This window comes from Nomascus leucogenys, chromosome 1a, assembly GCF_006542625.1.
Source record: "Nomascus leucogenys isolate Asia chromosome 1a, Asia_NLE_v1, whole genome shotgun sequence".
NCBI classification, from domain to species: Eukaryota; Metazoa; Chordata; class Mammalia; order Primates; family Hylobatidae; genus Nomascus; species Nomascus leucogenys.
This window is the reverse complement of record NC_044381.1, coordinates 39,980,264-39,997,106: the sequence shown is the minus strand read 5'-3', so window position 1 is coordinate 39,997,106 and position 16,843 is coordinate 39,980,264. Positions and strand designations below refer to the sequence as shown.

General features: G+C 40.6%; 1 protein-coding gene across 2 annotated transcripts in view; it reads left to right on the top strand.

Moving 5' to 3' along the window:
- The window catches only part of MFSD14B (major facilitator superfamily domain containing 14B), an 88,523-nt gene that overhangs the window by 32,420 nt on the left and 39,260 nt on the right, over positions 1-16,843 (top strand). For both annotated transcript variants that reach the window (XR_004027371.1, XM_003260512.3), the window contains exon 2: positions 9,171-9,266. Coding sequence is in view for 1 of the 2 variants with exons in the window: in XM_003260512.3 (XP_003260560.1) it covers positions 9,171-9,266 (96 nt within the window). In the remaining variant the exon portion in view is untranslated. The remainder of the gene's footprint in view (positions 1-9,170; positions 9,267-16,843) is intronic.

Below are 16,843 nucleotides of genomic sequence, written 5' to 3'. Positions count from 1 at the left end.
ATTATTATTTTTTGAGACACAGTTTCGCTCTCGTTGCCCAGGCTGGAGTGCAGTGGCGCAATCTTGGCTCACCACAACCCCTGCCTCCCAGGTTCAAGTGATTCTCCTGCCTCAGACTCCCATGTAGCTGGGATTACAGGCAGGCACCACCACACCCAGCTAATTTTGTATTTTTAGTAGAGACAGGTTTTCACCATGTTGGTCAGGCTGGCCTCAGACTCCCAGCCTCACGTGATCTGCCTGCCTTGGCTTCCCAAAATGCTGGGATTACAGGCGTGAGCCACTGTGCCCAGCCGTTTTTTGTTTATTAGTAGAGACAAGGTCTCACTATGTCGTCTGGGAGGGCCTCAAATTCCTGAGCTCAAGCTGTCTTCCTGCCTTGGCCTCCCAAAACATTAGGATTACAGGTGTGAGTCACTGCACTCAGCCCAATTTGAATTTTTTTAAGTTTCATTTTAAAATTGTTAATCTTTAGTGTATAGAAATGCAGCTGATTTTTAATGTTGATTTTGTATCTTGTAACTTTGTTAAATTAATTTATTAGTTGTAACAGTTTTTGTGTGTGGAATTTTTAGTGTCTTCTACTTATGAGATCTTGTCACCAGCGAACAGAGATAATTTTACTTCTTCATTTCCAGTTTGAATGCCTTTTCTTTCTTTTTCTTGCCATATTACTCTGGCTAGAATTTCCAGTATTGTATTATACTGAATAGAAGTGGGGAAAGTGCGCATCTTTGTCTTGTTTCTGATCTTAGAGGAAAGGTTTCCAGCCTTTCCCCATTGAATATGATGTGAAGTGTGGGTTTTTCATATTTGGCCTGTATTATTTGAGATAATTTTATTCTTTTCTTAGTTTTCTAAGTGTTTTTATTATGAAAGTGTGTTGAATTTTGTCAGATGCTTTTACTGCATCAATTAAGATGATTATATGGGGTTTTCCTCTTTATTTTAATGTGTTGTATTACATTGATTGGTTTTCATGGGTGAACTGTTACGACATTCTTAGAATAAGTGCTTGGTTATGGTGTATAACCATAATAAACTGCGTAATAAACTGTTGAATTTGGTATGCTAATATTTTATTGAGGATTTTTGCATCAATGTGCATAAGGAAAATTGGTCTGTAGTTTTCTTTTCTTTTTTTTTTTCTTTTTTTGAGATGGAGTCTTGCTCTGTCACCCAGGCTAGAGTGCAGTGGCGTGATCTCAGCTCACTGCAACCTCCGCCTCCCAGATACAAGCAATTTTCTTGCCTCAGTCTCCTGAGTAGCTGGGATTACAGGCACGCACTACCACGCCCAGCTAATTTTTGTATTCTTAGAAGAGGTGTGGTTTCACTATGGTGGCCAGGCTGGTGTTGAACTCTTGACCTTGTGATCCACCCACCTCGGCCTCCCAAAGTGCTGGGATTACAGGGATGAGCCACTGTGCCTGGCCCTATAGTTTTCTTGTAGTGTCTTTGTCTGTTTTTTTTTTTTTTTTTTTTTTTGGGACAGAGTCTCACTCTTGTCACCCAGGCTGGAGTGCAGTGGCGCAATCTCGGCTCACTGCAAGCTCCGCCTCCCGGGTTCACGCCATTCTCCTGCCTCAGCCTCTCCGAGTAGCTGGGACTACAGGCGCCCGTCACCACGCCCGGTTAATTTTTTGTATTTTTAGTAGAGACGGGGTTTCACCGTGGTCTCGATCTCCTGACCTCGTGATCCGCCCGCGTCAGCCTCTCAAAGTGCTGGGATTACAAGCGTGAGCCACCGTGCCCGGCCTGTCTGGCTTTTTTAGAGTATGGCAGTACTCCCTGATCTGTGATTTTGCTTTCTATGGTTTCGCTTTCCATGGTTTTCAGGTACCCGAAGTGGACAGAAGTTTGATAATCCTAAATGGAAAATTCCAGAAATAAAAATTCATCAGTTTTAAGTTGCACGTCACATTCTGAGTAGTATGATGAAATACTGTGCCATCTTGCTCCATCCCTTCATCCAGCATTTACACTCTATATGCTTCCATCTGTTAGTCAGCCATCAGTTATTGGATGGACTGCAGTATCACAGTGCTTGTGTTCAAGTAGCCCTTATTTTATTTAATAATGACCAAAAGCACAAGAGGACTGTGCCTAATTAAAAATTAAACTCAATCATAGGTGTGTATAGGAAAAAACAGTATATATAGATCGTCCCAAATTTGATGGTTGGACTTAAGATTTTTCAACTTTACCTTGATGCAAAAGCAATATGCATTGAGTATGCACCTCTACTTATGATTGGGTTGTCTGGATGAGCCCATCATAGGTTGAATATATCATAAGTCTAAAGTGACTTTCAACTTAGTTTATTTTCAACTTATAGTCAGTTTATTGAGACACAACCCCTTTGTAAGTCGAGGAACAGCTGTATAGGGTTTGGTACTTTTCGAGGCATCCACTAGGGGTCTTGGAATGTGTCCCCCTTGGATAAGGGGGCAACTACTGTAATGCTGGCTTCAGAGAGTGAGTTAGTAAGTGCTCCTTCCTCTTCATGTCTTGGGTAGAGTTTTAATTCTTTAACTCTGCTGGAATTCTGGGAGGTTTTTGATTACTGATTCTGTCTCCTTACTAGTTATAGGTCTATTTATATTTTCTGTTTCTTCATGATTCATTTTTAGTAGGTTATGTGTTTCTAGGAGTTTGTCCATTGTATTTCATTTATCCAGTTTGTTGACTAATTGTCTATAAGACTCCCTTATAATCCTTTCTATTTCTGTAAGGTTGACCATTATTATCTTCTCTTTCATTTCTGGTATTAGTAATTCAGGTCTTCTGTTTTCTTGGTTTGTCCATTAGTTTGATATTTTCATTAAATCAGTTTTTGATTTTGTTGATTTTCTCTTCCCTTTCCTTTTTCTGTTTTTGTTTTTGTTTTTTTTTTGAGATGGAGTCTCGCTCTGTTGCCCAGGCTGGATTGCAGTGGCACGATCTCTGCTCACTGCAAGCTCCCCCGCCTCCTGGGTTCAAGTGATTTCTCCTGCCTCAGCCTCCCGAGTAGCTGGGACTACAGGCGTCCACTACCACGCCTGGCTAATTTTTTTTATTTTTAATTTTTAGTAGAGATGGGGTTTTACCATGTTAGCCAGGATGGTCTCGACCTCCTGACCTGGTGATCCGCCTGCCTCGGCCTCCCAAAGTGCTGGGATTACAGGCCACTGCGCCTGGCCTCCTTTTTTTTTTTTTTTTTTTTTTAAGGCAAGGTTTCACAGCCTTCTCCCAGACTGGAGTACAGTGGTATGATCATGGCTTATTGCAGCCTCAACTTCCTGGACTCAGGCGATTCTCTCACTGCAGCCTCCCAAATAGCTGGGACTATAGGTGTATGTGCCACCATGCTTGGGTAAACTTTTTCTTTTTTGTATTTTTAGTAGAGACGGGGTTTCACCATGTTGTCCAAGCTGGTCTTTAACTCTTGGGTTCAAGTGTTCTGCCCGCCTTGACCCCCCAAAGTGCTAGGCTCACACTGCACCCGACCTGATTTTGTTGATTTTTCTGTATTGCTTTTCTGTTCTGTATCACGTTTATATCTGCTCTGATCTTACTTTCTTTCCTTGCTTTGAGTTTAGTTTGCTCTCTTCTAGTTTCTTACGGTGGAAAGTTAAATTATTGATTTGAGATCTTTTATAACCACATATCTACAGCTGTACACTCCCTGTTAAGCGCTGCTTTAAGCTGCATTCAACTGGTGTGTCGCATTTTCATTTTTGTTCAAATGAAAGTTTTGTAACTTTCCTTGTGATTTATCTGTTACTCAGGAGTATGTTTTAATATTTTAATATTCATGAATTTTCCAAATTTTCTTATGTTAATGATGTCTAATTTCATTCTTTGTGGTCAAGAACATAGTTAGTCTAAATTTACTCCTTTTAAATTTATTCAGACTTGTTTTATAGTCTTCTCATGTGCACATGAGGATTTATATCTTTTTGGGAAGAGTGTTCAATAAATGTCTGTTAGGTTTAGTTAGTGTACAGTGTTACTGAAGTCTTCTATTTCTTGCTGATCTTCTAATTGTTCTATCAGTTACTGAAAATGAGTATTGAAGTCTCCAGCTGTTGTCCATTTGTGTATTTGTGCCTTTTATTTTTAGAGAGTATTGATGCCAGTAGGTGAGGATGATGACTTTTTTTTTTTTGTAAACGAGACTGGAGTCTCACTTTGTGGCCTAGGCTAGAGTGCAGTGGTGCAGTCATAGCTCATTGCAGCCTTAAACTCCTGAGCTCCAGCGATCTTCCTGCCTCAGTCTCCTGAGGAGGTGGTACTACAGACACATGTCACCATGCCTGGTTAATTTTTAATTTTTTTGGAGAGATCGAGTCTCACTATGTTGTCTATACTGGTCTTGAACTCCTAGCCTCAAGTAAATCTCCCACCTGCCACCTGATTGAGCCTCACAAAATGCTAGGATTACTGGCATGAGCTACTGCACTGGGCCTATTTTTTTTCCCCCCTAAGAGATGGGGTTCTTGCTGTGTTGCCCAGGCTGGACTTGAACTCCTAGGCTCAGGTGATCCTTCCAAGTAGCTGGGACTACAGGTGCACACCACCACTCCTGGCTGAGAATGATAATTTGATGTTGCATTGTATAAATATTTTTAATATTGATTCTAAAGGGGTCCTATAAATCAATATGAAAGATTAAAGTCACCAATAAAAAATTGACAGAAGATGAATAGGCAGTTCACAGAAAAAGAAATGGAAATTCCTAATCATAGGAAAGAAGCTCAGCTTCATTGGGAGTAAGGGAAATACAAAATAAAATTAGATAACCATTAAAAAATCAAATTAGCAAAAATTTTAAAATTATTATTATTTGAGATGGAGTCTCGCTCTGTCCCCCAGGCTAGAGTGCAGTGGTGTGATCTTGGCTCACTGCAGCCTCCGCCTCCTGGGTTCCAGTGGTTCTCCTGCCTCAGCCTCCTGAGCAGCTAGGATTACAGGCAGTTGCCGTCACGCCTGGCTAATTTTTGTATTTTTAGTAGAGATGGGGTTTTGCCATGTTGGCCAGGCTGGTCCCGAAATGCCTGCCTCGGCCTCCCAAAGTGCTGGGATTACAGGCATGAGCCACCGCACCTGGCAAAACATTTAAAAATTATTATGCAGTCTTAGAATATGGTGGGACAGGTATCCCTCAAAATTGTTAATGAGACTGTAAGTTGTTCTTTTTTTTTAATTGTTAATTAGACTGTAAGTACTTTTCTTTTTAGCAATCTGTTTAAAGCTCTTTTGTGGTTACCTTTACATATTATTAGGAATACCTCCCCATATTCATCACCCTACTACAACAAGGCCAATCTTGTTTTACCTGCATTTTCTGTATACTGGTTTATGTCTTGGCTGCATTGAATCCAGGTTTTTTGTTTTACTTTGTTTTTTCAAAGAATACTTCTTAAGTGGTGGTATTTTTTGTTGTATTACATCATGTAGCAAATGATCTCTGTGATCAGTCTCTATGATTGATCAGGCTTCAGGTGTTATCAGTTTGATTATTCCCTTGTACCTTGTCAGCTTTTACCCAGTGATTTCAGTGGCCATTAATGGTCATGGCCTAGATTCACTATTTCAGTGAGGCTGTGAAGTGGCAGGATTCTAAGTTAATTATTCCTTTCTTCATTCGTTAGCCGAATTTTTTTTTTTTTTTTGAGACAGAGTTTCGCGCTTGTTGCCCAGGCTGGAGTGCAATGGCGTGATCTTGGCTCACTGCAACCTCCTCCTCCCAGGTTCAAGCCATTCTCCTACCTCAGCCTCCCTAGTAGCTGGGATTACAGGCACCTGCCACCAAGCCTTGCTAATTTTTGTATTTTTAATAGAGATGGGGTTTCACCATGATGGCCAGGCTTGTCGTGAACTCCTGACCTCAAGTGATCCGCCTGCCTCAGCCTCCCAAAGTGCTGTGATTATCGGTGTGAGCCACTTCCCCTGGCCCAGAGTTAATTTTTGCTGTTACAGTGTTTTAGCTTTGTGCATATGGCACCTCATAGTTTAGGGATAAAGTAGAATTGTTGCTTCAAAGGAGAAATATGTAATTTGTCTAGATGTTGCCACATTTTCTTCCATAGCGGTGTACCATTTTTCGTTCCTATTTGCAGTTTGTGTTTCTTTTCAATTGCATCATCAATAGAAGTTTACAGATGTTTGAATTTTTGAATTTTTAATGTCTGATACTGAGAACTTGTGTTTCAATTTGGCTTAATTTTGCATTTTTCTTACTACAAATGAGGCTACTGAAGGGACATTTGATTTCTTCAGTGAACTGGTTCATATTTCTTGCCAATCTTTTTACTGGGCTGTTAGTCTTTTTCTTAACATTTTTAGAAGCTTTTTATATGTTAGAGATATTAGTTGATTAGGTGACATAAGATGAAGTATTTTTTGACTCATAATTAGTGAAACTTTTAAATTATAATTGGATTCTAAATTAAAATGTGTATATTCTTTGGCCCAGCAACTTCACTTCTAGAAATTTATCCTAGAATACTAATAAAAGGATATTAATAGTCCCACCATTTTCACTGTTATGTGTATAGCCAAGGGAATTGGAAACATGTTCATACAAAAACTTGTACATCAATGCTTATAGCAGCGTTATTCATAATAGCCAAAGATGGAAACAACCTAAGCGTCTATGAACTGATGAATGGATAAACAAAATGTAGTATATTGATGCAGTGGAATATTATTTACCTATAAAATTGAATGAAATACTGATACATGCCACAACATGGATGAACCTTGAAAATATGCTGATTGGAAGAAGCTAGACACAAAAGGCTACACATTGTGTGATTCCATATATTCATTCTATTTATGTATGATCCCAGAATAGGCAAATCCATAGAGACAGAAAGCAGATTAGTGGTTCTGAGGGGAAGTAGGGGGAGAAGGAAATGAAGAATGTCTCCTAATAGGTGTAGGGCTTCTTTTGGGGGGTGATAAACATGTTCTGGGGTTAGATAGTGGTGATGGTTGTATAACCTTGTGAATATTCTAAAAACCACTGACTTGTGTGCACTTGAAAATGGTGAATTTTATGAGATGTGACATTTTTAAAAAATAAAATGTATAACCTCAGTCTGATCATGAGAGAATATTAGATTAATTCAAATTGAGGGACACTATAAAATTATTGGTGAAGAGTATACTAGTATTCCCTGAAAGTATCAAGATCATGAAAGTAAAAAAATAAAAGTCTTGGGAACTGACTTAGATTGGAAGAGCCTAAAGAAATGTGAGAACTAAATGCGGTGTTAAATCTTTGATTAGATTCTGAACCAGAAAAAGAAAATGGGAAAAATGGCAAAATTCAAATAAGGTATGTAGATTAAAGTTTTGTAGCAATGCTAATTTCCTGGTTTAGATAATTATACCATGGTTATAGAAGATTTTAACATTTGGGGAAGCTGGGTGAAGCATATACAGGAACTCTTGGTTTTTGCAACTTTTCTGTAGGTTTAATATTATTACAAAATTTGAAAAGTTAATTGCAGCAGTTTTAAATAAGTGAAAATTCCATATACTCCTATCAATATTCGATTGGTTAAAATTATGGCACATTCATATAATGAGATACTGAGTAGTTAGCTATTAAAAAGAATGTGGGCCAGGTATGGGGGCTTATGCCTGTAATCCCAGCACTTTGCAGTAAGCTGAGATCATGCCACTGTACTCCAGCCTGGGCAACAAAGTGAGACTTCATCTCAAAAAAATAAAAATTAAGAAACAGCTCTAATACTTAAAGGCCCAAAACAACAACCATTTATTACAATTCTTTGGGTTAGTGGTTTGAGTGGAACTCAGCGAGAGTTCTTCACTGATTTCTCTCAATGTGTCTCGTGCTTCTGCAGTCACCTGCAGGCTTGATTGTAATTGGGTCGTCTAAGATGCCCTTACGCCTATGTCTGACAGTTGGTGATGGCTGTTAACTGGTTTGTCTGTGAGGCCTTGATAGGGAGAGTTTCTTATCCTCTCATACGCCTGTGGCAGGAAGATATTTCTTGTGGTAGTCTTGAAGATCTTTGGCAATCTAGGTTCAGAAATCCATGTTTTCACTTCACTTAAGTGTTGGTTAGAGGAAGTTGTCAAACCAGCTTTGATCTAGGGACATGGAGAAACAGACTGAACCTTTTGATGGAATTGGCAGCAAAGTCATATTGTGAAAATGTGTGTGTGCAGGGATGACAGCAATTTGTAGCTCTTTATTTTTGCAGTTTTCCACAGGAGTGATGGAATAAGATTTGTATTTTTAAAAAGTTCACTCTGAGTGTAATGTCACCACAAGTTTGGAGGGGACAGGGAAAACGAGTCAAGGCAGGGTTAACAGGTCATTGCAGTAATCTGTGGGAGAGATGATAAGAGTGTGCAAAGACATTATTGCACACTTTTCATCCTCTGCTTCTAAACATCTCTGGAATTGGGATATCTCAAGATACTCCATACTGATTTAAAGTCATCTGAGCTGCCCCTCAGGCCTTTGAGCATGTGATACCCATACCCATCTCTCTTATTATGTAGGTAAAGAAACTTCAGCCCTAGAGAAGTTAAGTTGCTAAGGAACACATAATTCGTAAGGGACAGAGCAGTCAGATCCTGGAACCTTAGTCTCTTGAAGATCCAGTTGATTTTCTACTAAAGCTCCAGTGATTTGCGTCGATGGGACAGATCGAAAGTCTATAATCTTTTTTTCTTTCGAGATAGAGTCTTGCTATGTCTCCCAGGTTGGAGTGCAGTGGCGGGATTTCAGCTCACTGCAACCTCCGGCACCCGGGTTCAAGCAATTCTGCCTCAGCCTCCCAAGTAGCTGGGACCAAGTAGCCCGCCACCATGTCTGGCTAATTTTTGTATTTTTTGGTAGAGGTGGGGTTTCACTATGTTAACCATGCTGGTCTTGAACTCCTGACCTTGTGATCTGCCCGCCTTGGCCTCCCAAAGTGCTGAGATTACAGGCTTGAGCCACCGCGCCCAACCGAAAGTCTATAATCTTAGCACCTTCCCTTATTAGGGGAAGTGAAGGCATCAGTTATAACACAGAATGAAGTTTTATTTTAAATGACAGAGGTAGGCCCTAAATTTATTTTACACATTTTTTTCTATACCATTTTAAGATAATAGATTTCTTATATTTCTTTGCTAATTTTCATAATAACTTTCTTTTTAAGCTACAAGGCTTTGGCCGACCAAGTGTGTACCATGCTGCTATTGTCATCTTCCTTGAATTCTTTGCGTGGGGCCTGTTGACAACTCCAATGTTGACTGTAAGTATTGCTGAACTGGGTTTTTGTTTTGTAAGAGAAAGAGGTAAGTTCTTAGGCATGTATCACTGTGTATATCTTGATACGTGTTTGGGAGTAGCTCTTGATAGTGGTTTAAAACAGCTTATTTCATTTTTTTTTTTTTCATTGTGGTTTCTGAACCACATGTAACACAAAACACCTGTTTAAATATTCCTGGGTAGCACTGCGCTCCTATTGAAGTAGACTTGGGGGTGCTGTTATACAAATGAACTGTATATGTTTAGCAAGATCTTTAAGATACTCTACAGCAGCAATTCCCAACTTTTTTAGTACCAGGGACTGGTTTTGTGGAAGACAATTTTTCCACAGAATTGGGTTGGTTGGGGGATGGTTTCAGGATGAAACTGTTCCACCTCAGATCATCAGGCATTAGTTAGATTCTCATAATGAGCGCAACTTAGATCCCTCACATGCACAGTTCAGAGTAGGGTTCACACCCCTATGAGAATCTAATGCCGCTGCTGATCTGACAGGAGGCAGAACTCAGATGGTAATGCTCGCTCACCTGCTGCTCTGCGTGGCTGGGTTCCTAACAGGCCACCGATTCACAGGGTCCTGTCCTACAGGAAATTGCAGAGCATTGTTGAAGTCTGTAACTTCTTTAGGAGAATGTTAATGGTCTTTGACTTAAGAACATGGTAAATAGCAGATTGGTGAGTACTTTGTAACAATGAGTAATAATTGTAGGAATGTCTAAATTTCAGTTTTTCGTAGCTTATCTATAGCCATTTCTTCAGAGGTGGTATTGAATATCTTAGCAAGAACTTGTATGTTTCATCTATGATGTGGTTAGAAGGAAGAGAGATGCCAAAGAAAAGATGACGGGGGCAGATCTTAGGTGGCTTACAACTATTTAACACTTAATTTTAGTAAAACATTTTAAATTGGAGTTAAGTTTCAGTTGTCTTAATTGTTCTTTAAAAATTATTGATGGGCTGGGCACAGTAGCATATGCCTTTAGGCCCAGCTATTCAGCAGGCTGAGTGAGGCAGGAGGATTGCTTGAGCTCAGGAGTTCAAGTCTAGCCTGAGCAACATAGCAACACCCCATCTCTAAAAAAACAAAAATTAAAAAAAAAAATTGGAGCTTAACCTTTCCTAATCATCATTTTGCCTTACTAAAGAATCCCGCTGGGTACAGATAATCTTTGTTCTTAAATAAGGTTTAGACAGCAGAGAACTTTAGAGGGTGGCTGTTAGCCCGTTAGCCTTACATAAGACTTTGCTATGAACCTTTTAAAGTTTTTAATTCTTCTGGCACATTTAAAATACAGTTTGAGGCCTGGTGCGGTGGCTCACACCTGTAATCCCAGCACTTTGGGAGGCCAAGGCTGGTGGATCACCTGAGGTCGGGAGTTCGAGACCAGCCTGACCAACATGGAGAAACCCCATCTCTACTAAAAATACAAAATTAGCTGGGCATGGTGGCGCATGCTTGTAATCCCAGCTACTCAGGATTCTGAGGCAGGAGACTTGCTTGAACCCGGGAGGTGGAGGTTGCAGTGAGCTGAGATCATGCCATTGCGCTCCAGCCTGGACAATAACAGCGACAGTCCATCTCAAAAAAAAAAAAAAAAAAAAAAAAAAAAAAAAAAAAACACAGTTTGATTCATTAAAATTGTAACTTGGGTGGAACAGAGGACTTAAAAATTGCCTGCATCCTTAATCCTTTTTTTCTTATTGCAATAGTTTTTCCTTCATAGTAGGAAACCTATAGTAGGTTATTAGTTAATGAGGATAATTAGTCCCATTTTGAGTTTCATGAGATTCTGATTTTCCTCACTGTTTGCGTAGTGCTGCCTGGGATATAGTCGGTGCTTAATAAATATATTCTTTCAACAAATACATGTGTTTATTCAGGACACATTTTTAGTATGAATATAGATAAACCAAATCACTTTTTTTCCCTTTAAAAAAATTATGGTAAAATACACATAACAAACTTACCATTTTCACTGTTTTGAAGTATACAGTTCAGTAGTATTAGATACATTTTATTATGTTGGGTATCTGTCACCACCATCCATCTCTAAAACTCATTTCATCTTTTAAAAATGAAACTTTAGGCCGGGTGCAGAGGCTCACGCCTGTAATCCCAGCACTTTGGGAGGCCGAGGCAGGTGGATCGCTTGAGGATGGGAGTTTGAGACCACCCTGACCAACATGGTGAAACCCCATCTGTACTAAAAATACAAAATTAACTGGGCATGGTGGTGCACGCCTGTAATCCCAGCTACTCGGAAGGCTGAGGCAGGAGAATTGCTTGAACCTGGGAGATGGAGGTTGCAGTGAGCCAAGATTGTGTCATTGCACTCCAGCCTCGGCAACAAGTGCGAAACTCTTTCTCACAAAAAAAAAAAAAAAAAAAAAAAAAAATAGCCCAACTCTCTGATAGTTTGACTATGCTATGATGTGTGTAGGTGTGAATGTCTTTTTTTGTTTATTTTACTTGGGGTTTGTTGAGCTTCTTGTTTCTGTAGATTAATGCTTTTCATCACATTTGGGAAGTTTTTGACCATTTCTTCAAATATTTTTACTGTCTCTTTACTCCTTTGGAGACTCTCATTATAGGTATATTCCCCACTACCCCCCTCCCACCCCCTGACAGAGTCTTGCTCTGTCACCCAGGCTAGAATTCAGTGGCGCAATCTCAGCTCACTGCAACCTCCACCTCCCGAGTTCAAGCAATTCTCCTGCCTCAGTCTCCCGAGTAGCTGGAATTACAGGCGTGTGCCACCATGCCCAGCTAATTTTTGTATTTTTAGTAGAGACGGAGGGTTTCACCATGTTGGCCAGGCTGGTCTCGAACTCCTGACCTCGTGATCCGCCTGCTTCGGCCTCCCAGAGTGCTGGGATTATAGGCATGAGCCACTGCGCCCAGCCATAGGTAAGTTTTTTACACTTGATAATGTCTCATACATCTCTGAGGAGCTGTTTATTTTATTTATTTATTTATTTTTGCCAATTGTTTTCTATGCTTTTGTTTGAATAATTTCTATTTATTTGTCTTCAAGGTTACTGTTTCTTTCTTTGTTCATCTTAAATTGTCTGTGTTGTCATTTTAGTGGACTGTTGATTTTGATTACCGAATTTTTAACTGCAGCATTTCCACGTTTCTTTTTTATAATTTTTATATTCTATTTGAAATTTCCTATTCACTGAGTAATTAACATACTTTTTTTTTTTTTTTTGGAGACGCAGTCTTTCTCTGTCACTCAGGCTGGAGTACAGTGGCATGGTCTTGGCTCACTGTAACCTCCACCTCCTGGTTTCAAGTGATTCTCAGCCTCCCAAGTAGCTGGGACTAGGTGTGGGCCACCACGCCCGACTGATTTTTGTATTTTTAGTAGAGACAGGGTTTCACCATGTTGGCCAGGCTGGTCTCGAACTCCTGACCTCAAGTGATCTGCCCGCCTCGGCCTCCCAAAGTGCTGAGATTATAGGCGTAAGCCACCACACTTGGCCCATACTTTCCTTTTTTACGAAGTGGGGTCTCACTGTGTTGTCTAGGCTGGTCTCAAACTCCTGGGCTCAGGCAATCCTCGGTCTCCAAAAGTTCTGGGATTACAGGTGTGAGCCACCACACCTGGTCTCCTCTAACTCTTTAAACATGGATTCGTTTCGTTCTTTGAACATATTTATAGTATCTGCTTTGAAGTTTTCGTCTGCTATATTCAACATCTGGGAACACTCAGAGACTCTGTTGACTCCCTTTTTTTCCTGAGTGAGTTATATGTTCTTATTTCTTTGCATATTGCAATCATTTTTTGTTAAAACCTGTATATTTAGATAGTATAGTTTTGCAATTTTGGATTTTTTTTTTTTAAGAGACAGGGTCTTGCCCTGTTGCCTAGGCTGAAATAGTGGCACAATAATAGCTCACTGCAACCTCAAACTTCTGGGCTCAAGCAATTGTCCTGCTTCAGCCTCTTGAGTAGCTAAGACTACAGTTGTGCACCACTACGCTTGGCTAAAGCTTTAACTTTTTTTTTTTTTTTTTTTTTTTTTTTGAGACAGAGTCTCGCTTTGTTGCCCAGGCTGGAGTGCAGTGGCGCGATCTTGGCTCACTGCAACTTCCGCCTCCTGGATTCGAGCGATTCTTCTGCTTCAGCCTCCTGAGTAGGTGGGATTACAGGCGCCCGCCACCACACCTGGCTCTTTTTTTTTTGTATTTTTAGTAGAGACGGGGTTTCACTGTGTTAGCCAGGATGGTCTCGATCTCCTGACCTCGTGATCCACCCACCTTGGCCTCCCAAAGTGCTGGGATTACTGGCGTGAGCCACTGCACCCGGCCTTTTGTTTTTATTTTAGAGATGGGGTCTTGCTATGTTGTTCAGGCTGGTCTTGAACTCCTCCTCGCCTCAGACAGTCCTCCCACCTCAGCTTCCCAAAGCATTGGGATTACAGGCGTGTGCCGCTACACTTGGCCATGGATTTTGATTATTTTCTCACCTTGAAGGTTGTTTTTGTTTTGCTTGTTTAGTAACTTGCTTGGACTAAATCTGTGAAGTCTCTACAGTATGCAGCTGCTGATGTCTCTCTTCAGTTTTTATTTTTATTTTTATTTTTAAGCTTGGCTTCCTTGGGATCTCTGTCTCCATAATTTAGGGATCAGCCAGATTGGTAAGAGATTATAGTTAAAACACCTCGAGCCAGTAAACTTTCAGCTCTCTACTAATGGATCTGTATGTGAGCTGAAAGTGCATTCTTACTTCAGGCCATTTTCAGTTCTTCCCTGGCTTTTGCTCTCTGCCAGATTCTCTTGAATCTCTGTGAGTATGTGCAGCTTCTGATGGCCAAGGATGTATGAGTGGCTTGAGTGTGTTCCAGTCTCTTATATGTGTGTATATCATCTAGAGTCAACCGATTTGGAGTGAGCTTTTCAAGCCTCTTGTGGCTGTCTCACCTCCTACAACTACCTGTTATATCCCTGGCCTAGTCCACCAGTCTGCCACTAGTCTTCCGTGTTTGCCCCGTTAACTTGACAACACTCCAAATCCAATGAGTCCTCTCAGGCAGCAGCAGGCTCTGCTTAAACTAATACCCACAGAGCTGGGGTTGGGGAAGGGTCAGGAGTCTGGTAGCAGCTCAAAACTGAAAACCACCGTTTCTGCCTGAAGTTCAGTAACTTAATAAATAAATGCTCCCAGTTTGTTTTATGCCTTTGGTTGAATTCCAGAGCACTGAAATAGGTTTACACAGCTGTACTGAAAGATAATTTGTTAATCTTTTTATACTGTCACGTCAAATGTGAGAAGTCTGACAATTTTCTTTTCTTGTAGATACTGGGTTTATAATACTTTCTTTTTAAAAAAATTCAAGGCTGGGCCTGGTGGCTCATGCCTGTAATCTCAGCACTTCAGGAGGCCGAGGTGGATGGATCACGAGGTCAGGAGTTCGAGATTAGCCTGGCCAACATAGTGAATCCCCGTCTCTACTAAAGATACAAAAAGTAGCCAGGCATGGTGGCATGTGCTTGTAGTCCCAGCTACTCGGGAGGCTGAGAAAGGAGAATCGCTTGAACCCAGGAGGCAGCGATTGTGGTGAGCCGAGATCACGCCACTGCACTTCCGCCTGGGCAACAGAGTGAGACTCCGTCTCAAAAAAATTAAAATTAAAAAAAATAAATAAAAGAGGCCGGGCGCAGTGGCTCACGCCTATAATCCCAGCACTTTGGGAGGCTGAGGCAGGTGGATCACGAGGTCAGGGGTTCGAGACCAGCCTGACCAACATGGTGAAACCCCGTCTCTACTAAAAATACAAAAAAATTAGCTGGGCGTGGTGGCGGGCACCTGTAATCTCAGCTACTCAGGAGGCTGAGGCAGGAGAATTGCTTGAACCCGGGAGGCGGAGGTTGCAATGAGCCGAGATCGCGCCACTGCACTCCAGCCTGGGTGAGAGAGCAAGACTCTGTCTCAAAAAAAAAAATAAATGAAAGAAATTCAAATCAAACCATTAGAGGGTTCCTGTAATATTTCTGAGTAATATAGTTAGAAAAACCAGTGGATTAGCTGATATCTCAGTACTTTATGCACTTTTCAATTTCTGTATTTCCCTGATTGTCCTAAAAACCAGAAAATAGGAAAGCTGTTCTCCTACCCTTGCAATATAAAATTATAGGATTTTGAGCTGTGTTAGGAGTTTGATCTGAGGAAAATATGATTCTATAGAATGATATATTTTCCTAAAGTTTCCTCATGGCTAAAATAAAATAGGAACCAGATATCTTTTTGTGTAAGCTTTTAATGGAAGTATAATGTGTACAGAAAGATGTACAAATTATAAATACACAGCTTGATGAATTTTTATACAGTAAGTACACTTATATATCCAGTACTATACCATACTCCCAGAAACAATCCTAAGTAATTTCTGTCCTTGTCACATTTCTAATATGACAATTTGGCCTTTGTGTTTGTGTGTTTAATATTATGTAAGTGGAATCATACAATGTATACTCTTTGTTGTCTGGCTTTTTTGGCTTAGTACGTTTTTGAGATTAATCCATGTTGTATGTAGCAACATTTCATTGTTGTATTGTGTGTTGTTATATAACCATATATGATTTTCTGTTATCTTGGGCAGGAAAGGATTAATTCAGCAGGCCCGAGTTGCTCACATCTTTCATGTTCCCAAGGGGACCATTTTCTGTGACTGGTCCTTGACAGGCCGGAATTGAGCTCTTGGAATATTCTGCATTTTGTGTGATTGAATCTTTGAACTTCACTGTTCCAGTTTGTGCAAACAGCATTATTTATGGTGAACACCTCCTTTCCTTCTCATGAACTAGAGAGCTTTGGTAACTGGTCATTCATTGTGTGCCTTCAAGATCACCCGCCAAGAAAAACCCTGGACTCCTAGGCTTTTGTGAGCTTCCATAGTAGACAACACTTCACATAATGTTGTTACAGTTTCTCTTTTTCTTTTCTTTTCCCCTAAGGCAGAGCATGGCTCTGTTGCCCAGGCTGGAGTGCAGTTGCACTGTCTCGGCTCACAGCAGCTCTGCCTCCTGGGTTCAAGTGATTCCCCTGCCTCAGCCTCCCGAGTCCCAGCTAGTTTTTGTATTTTTAGAAGAGATGGGGTTTCGCCATGTTGGCCAGACTGGTCTCAAACTCCTGGCCTCAAGTGATTCACCCGCCTCGGACTCCCAAAGTGCTGGGGTTATAGGCTTGAGCCACTGTGCCTGGCCATTGTTACAGTTTATTGCTGGAGGAATTAAATGCTTTATGTGTGACTCCACTGGAAGAGGACTCCTAGAAGCATGCACCTGGCTTCCTCCAGACTTTGCCTGATGTCCCTTTTCCCTTTGCTGATTTAGCTTTGTGTCCTTTTGCTGTAATAAACTGTAAGTATAACAGTTTCAGAGTCCTGGAATCCTCTTAGCGAATTGCTGAACTTAGAGATGGTCCTGGAGTCTCTTGACACAAATCCCTTCTGGTGTTGGACATTTGGATTTCCAGTTTTTGCCTATTACAAATATTGCTGTTGTAATATTTCTTGTATATATCTTTTGGTGAACATGTATACATGTTTCTTGGA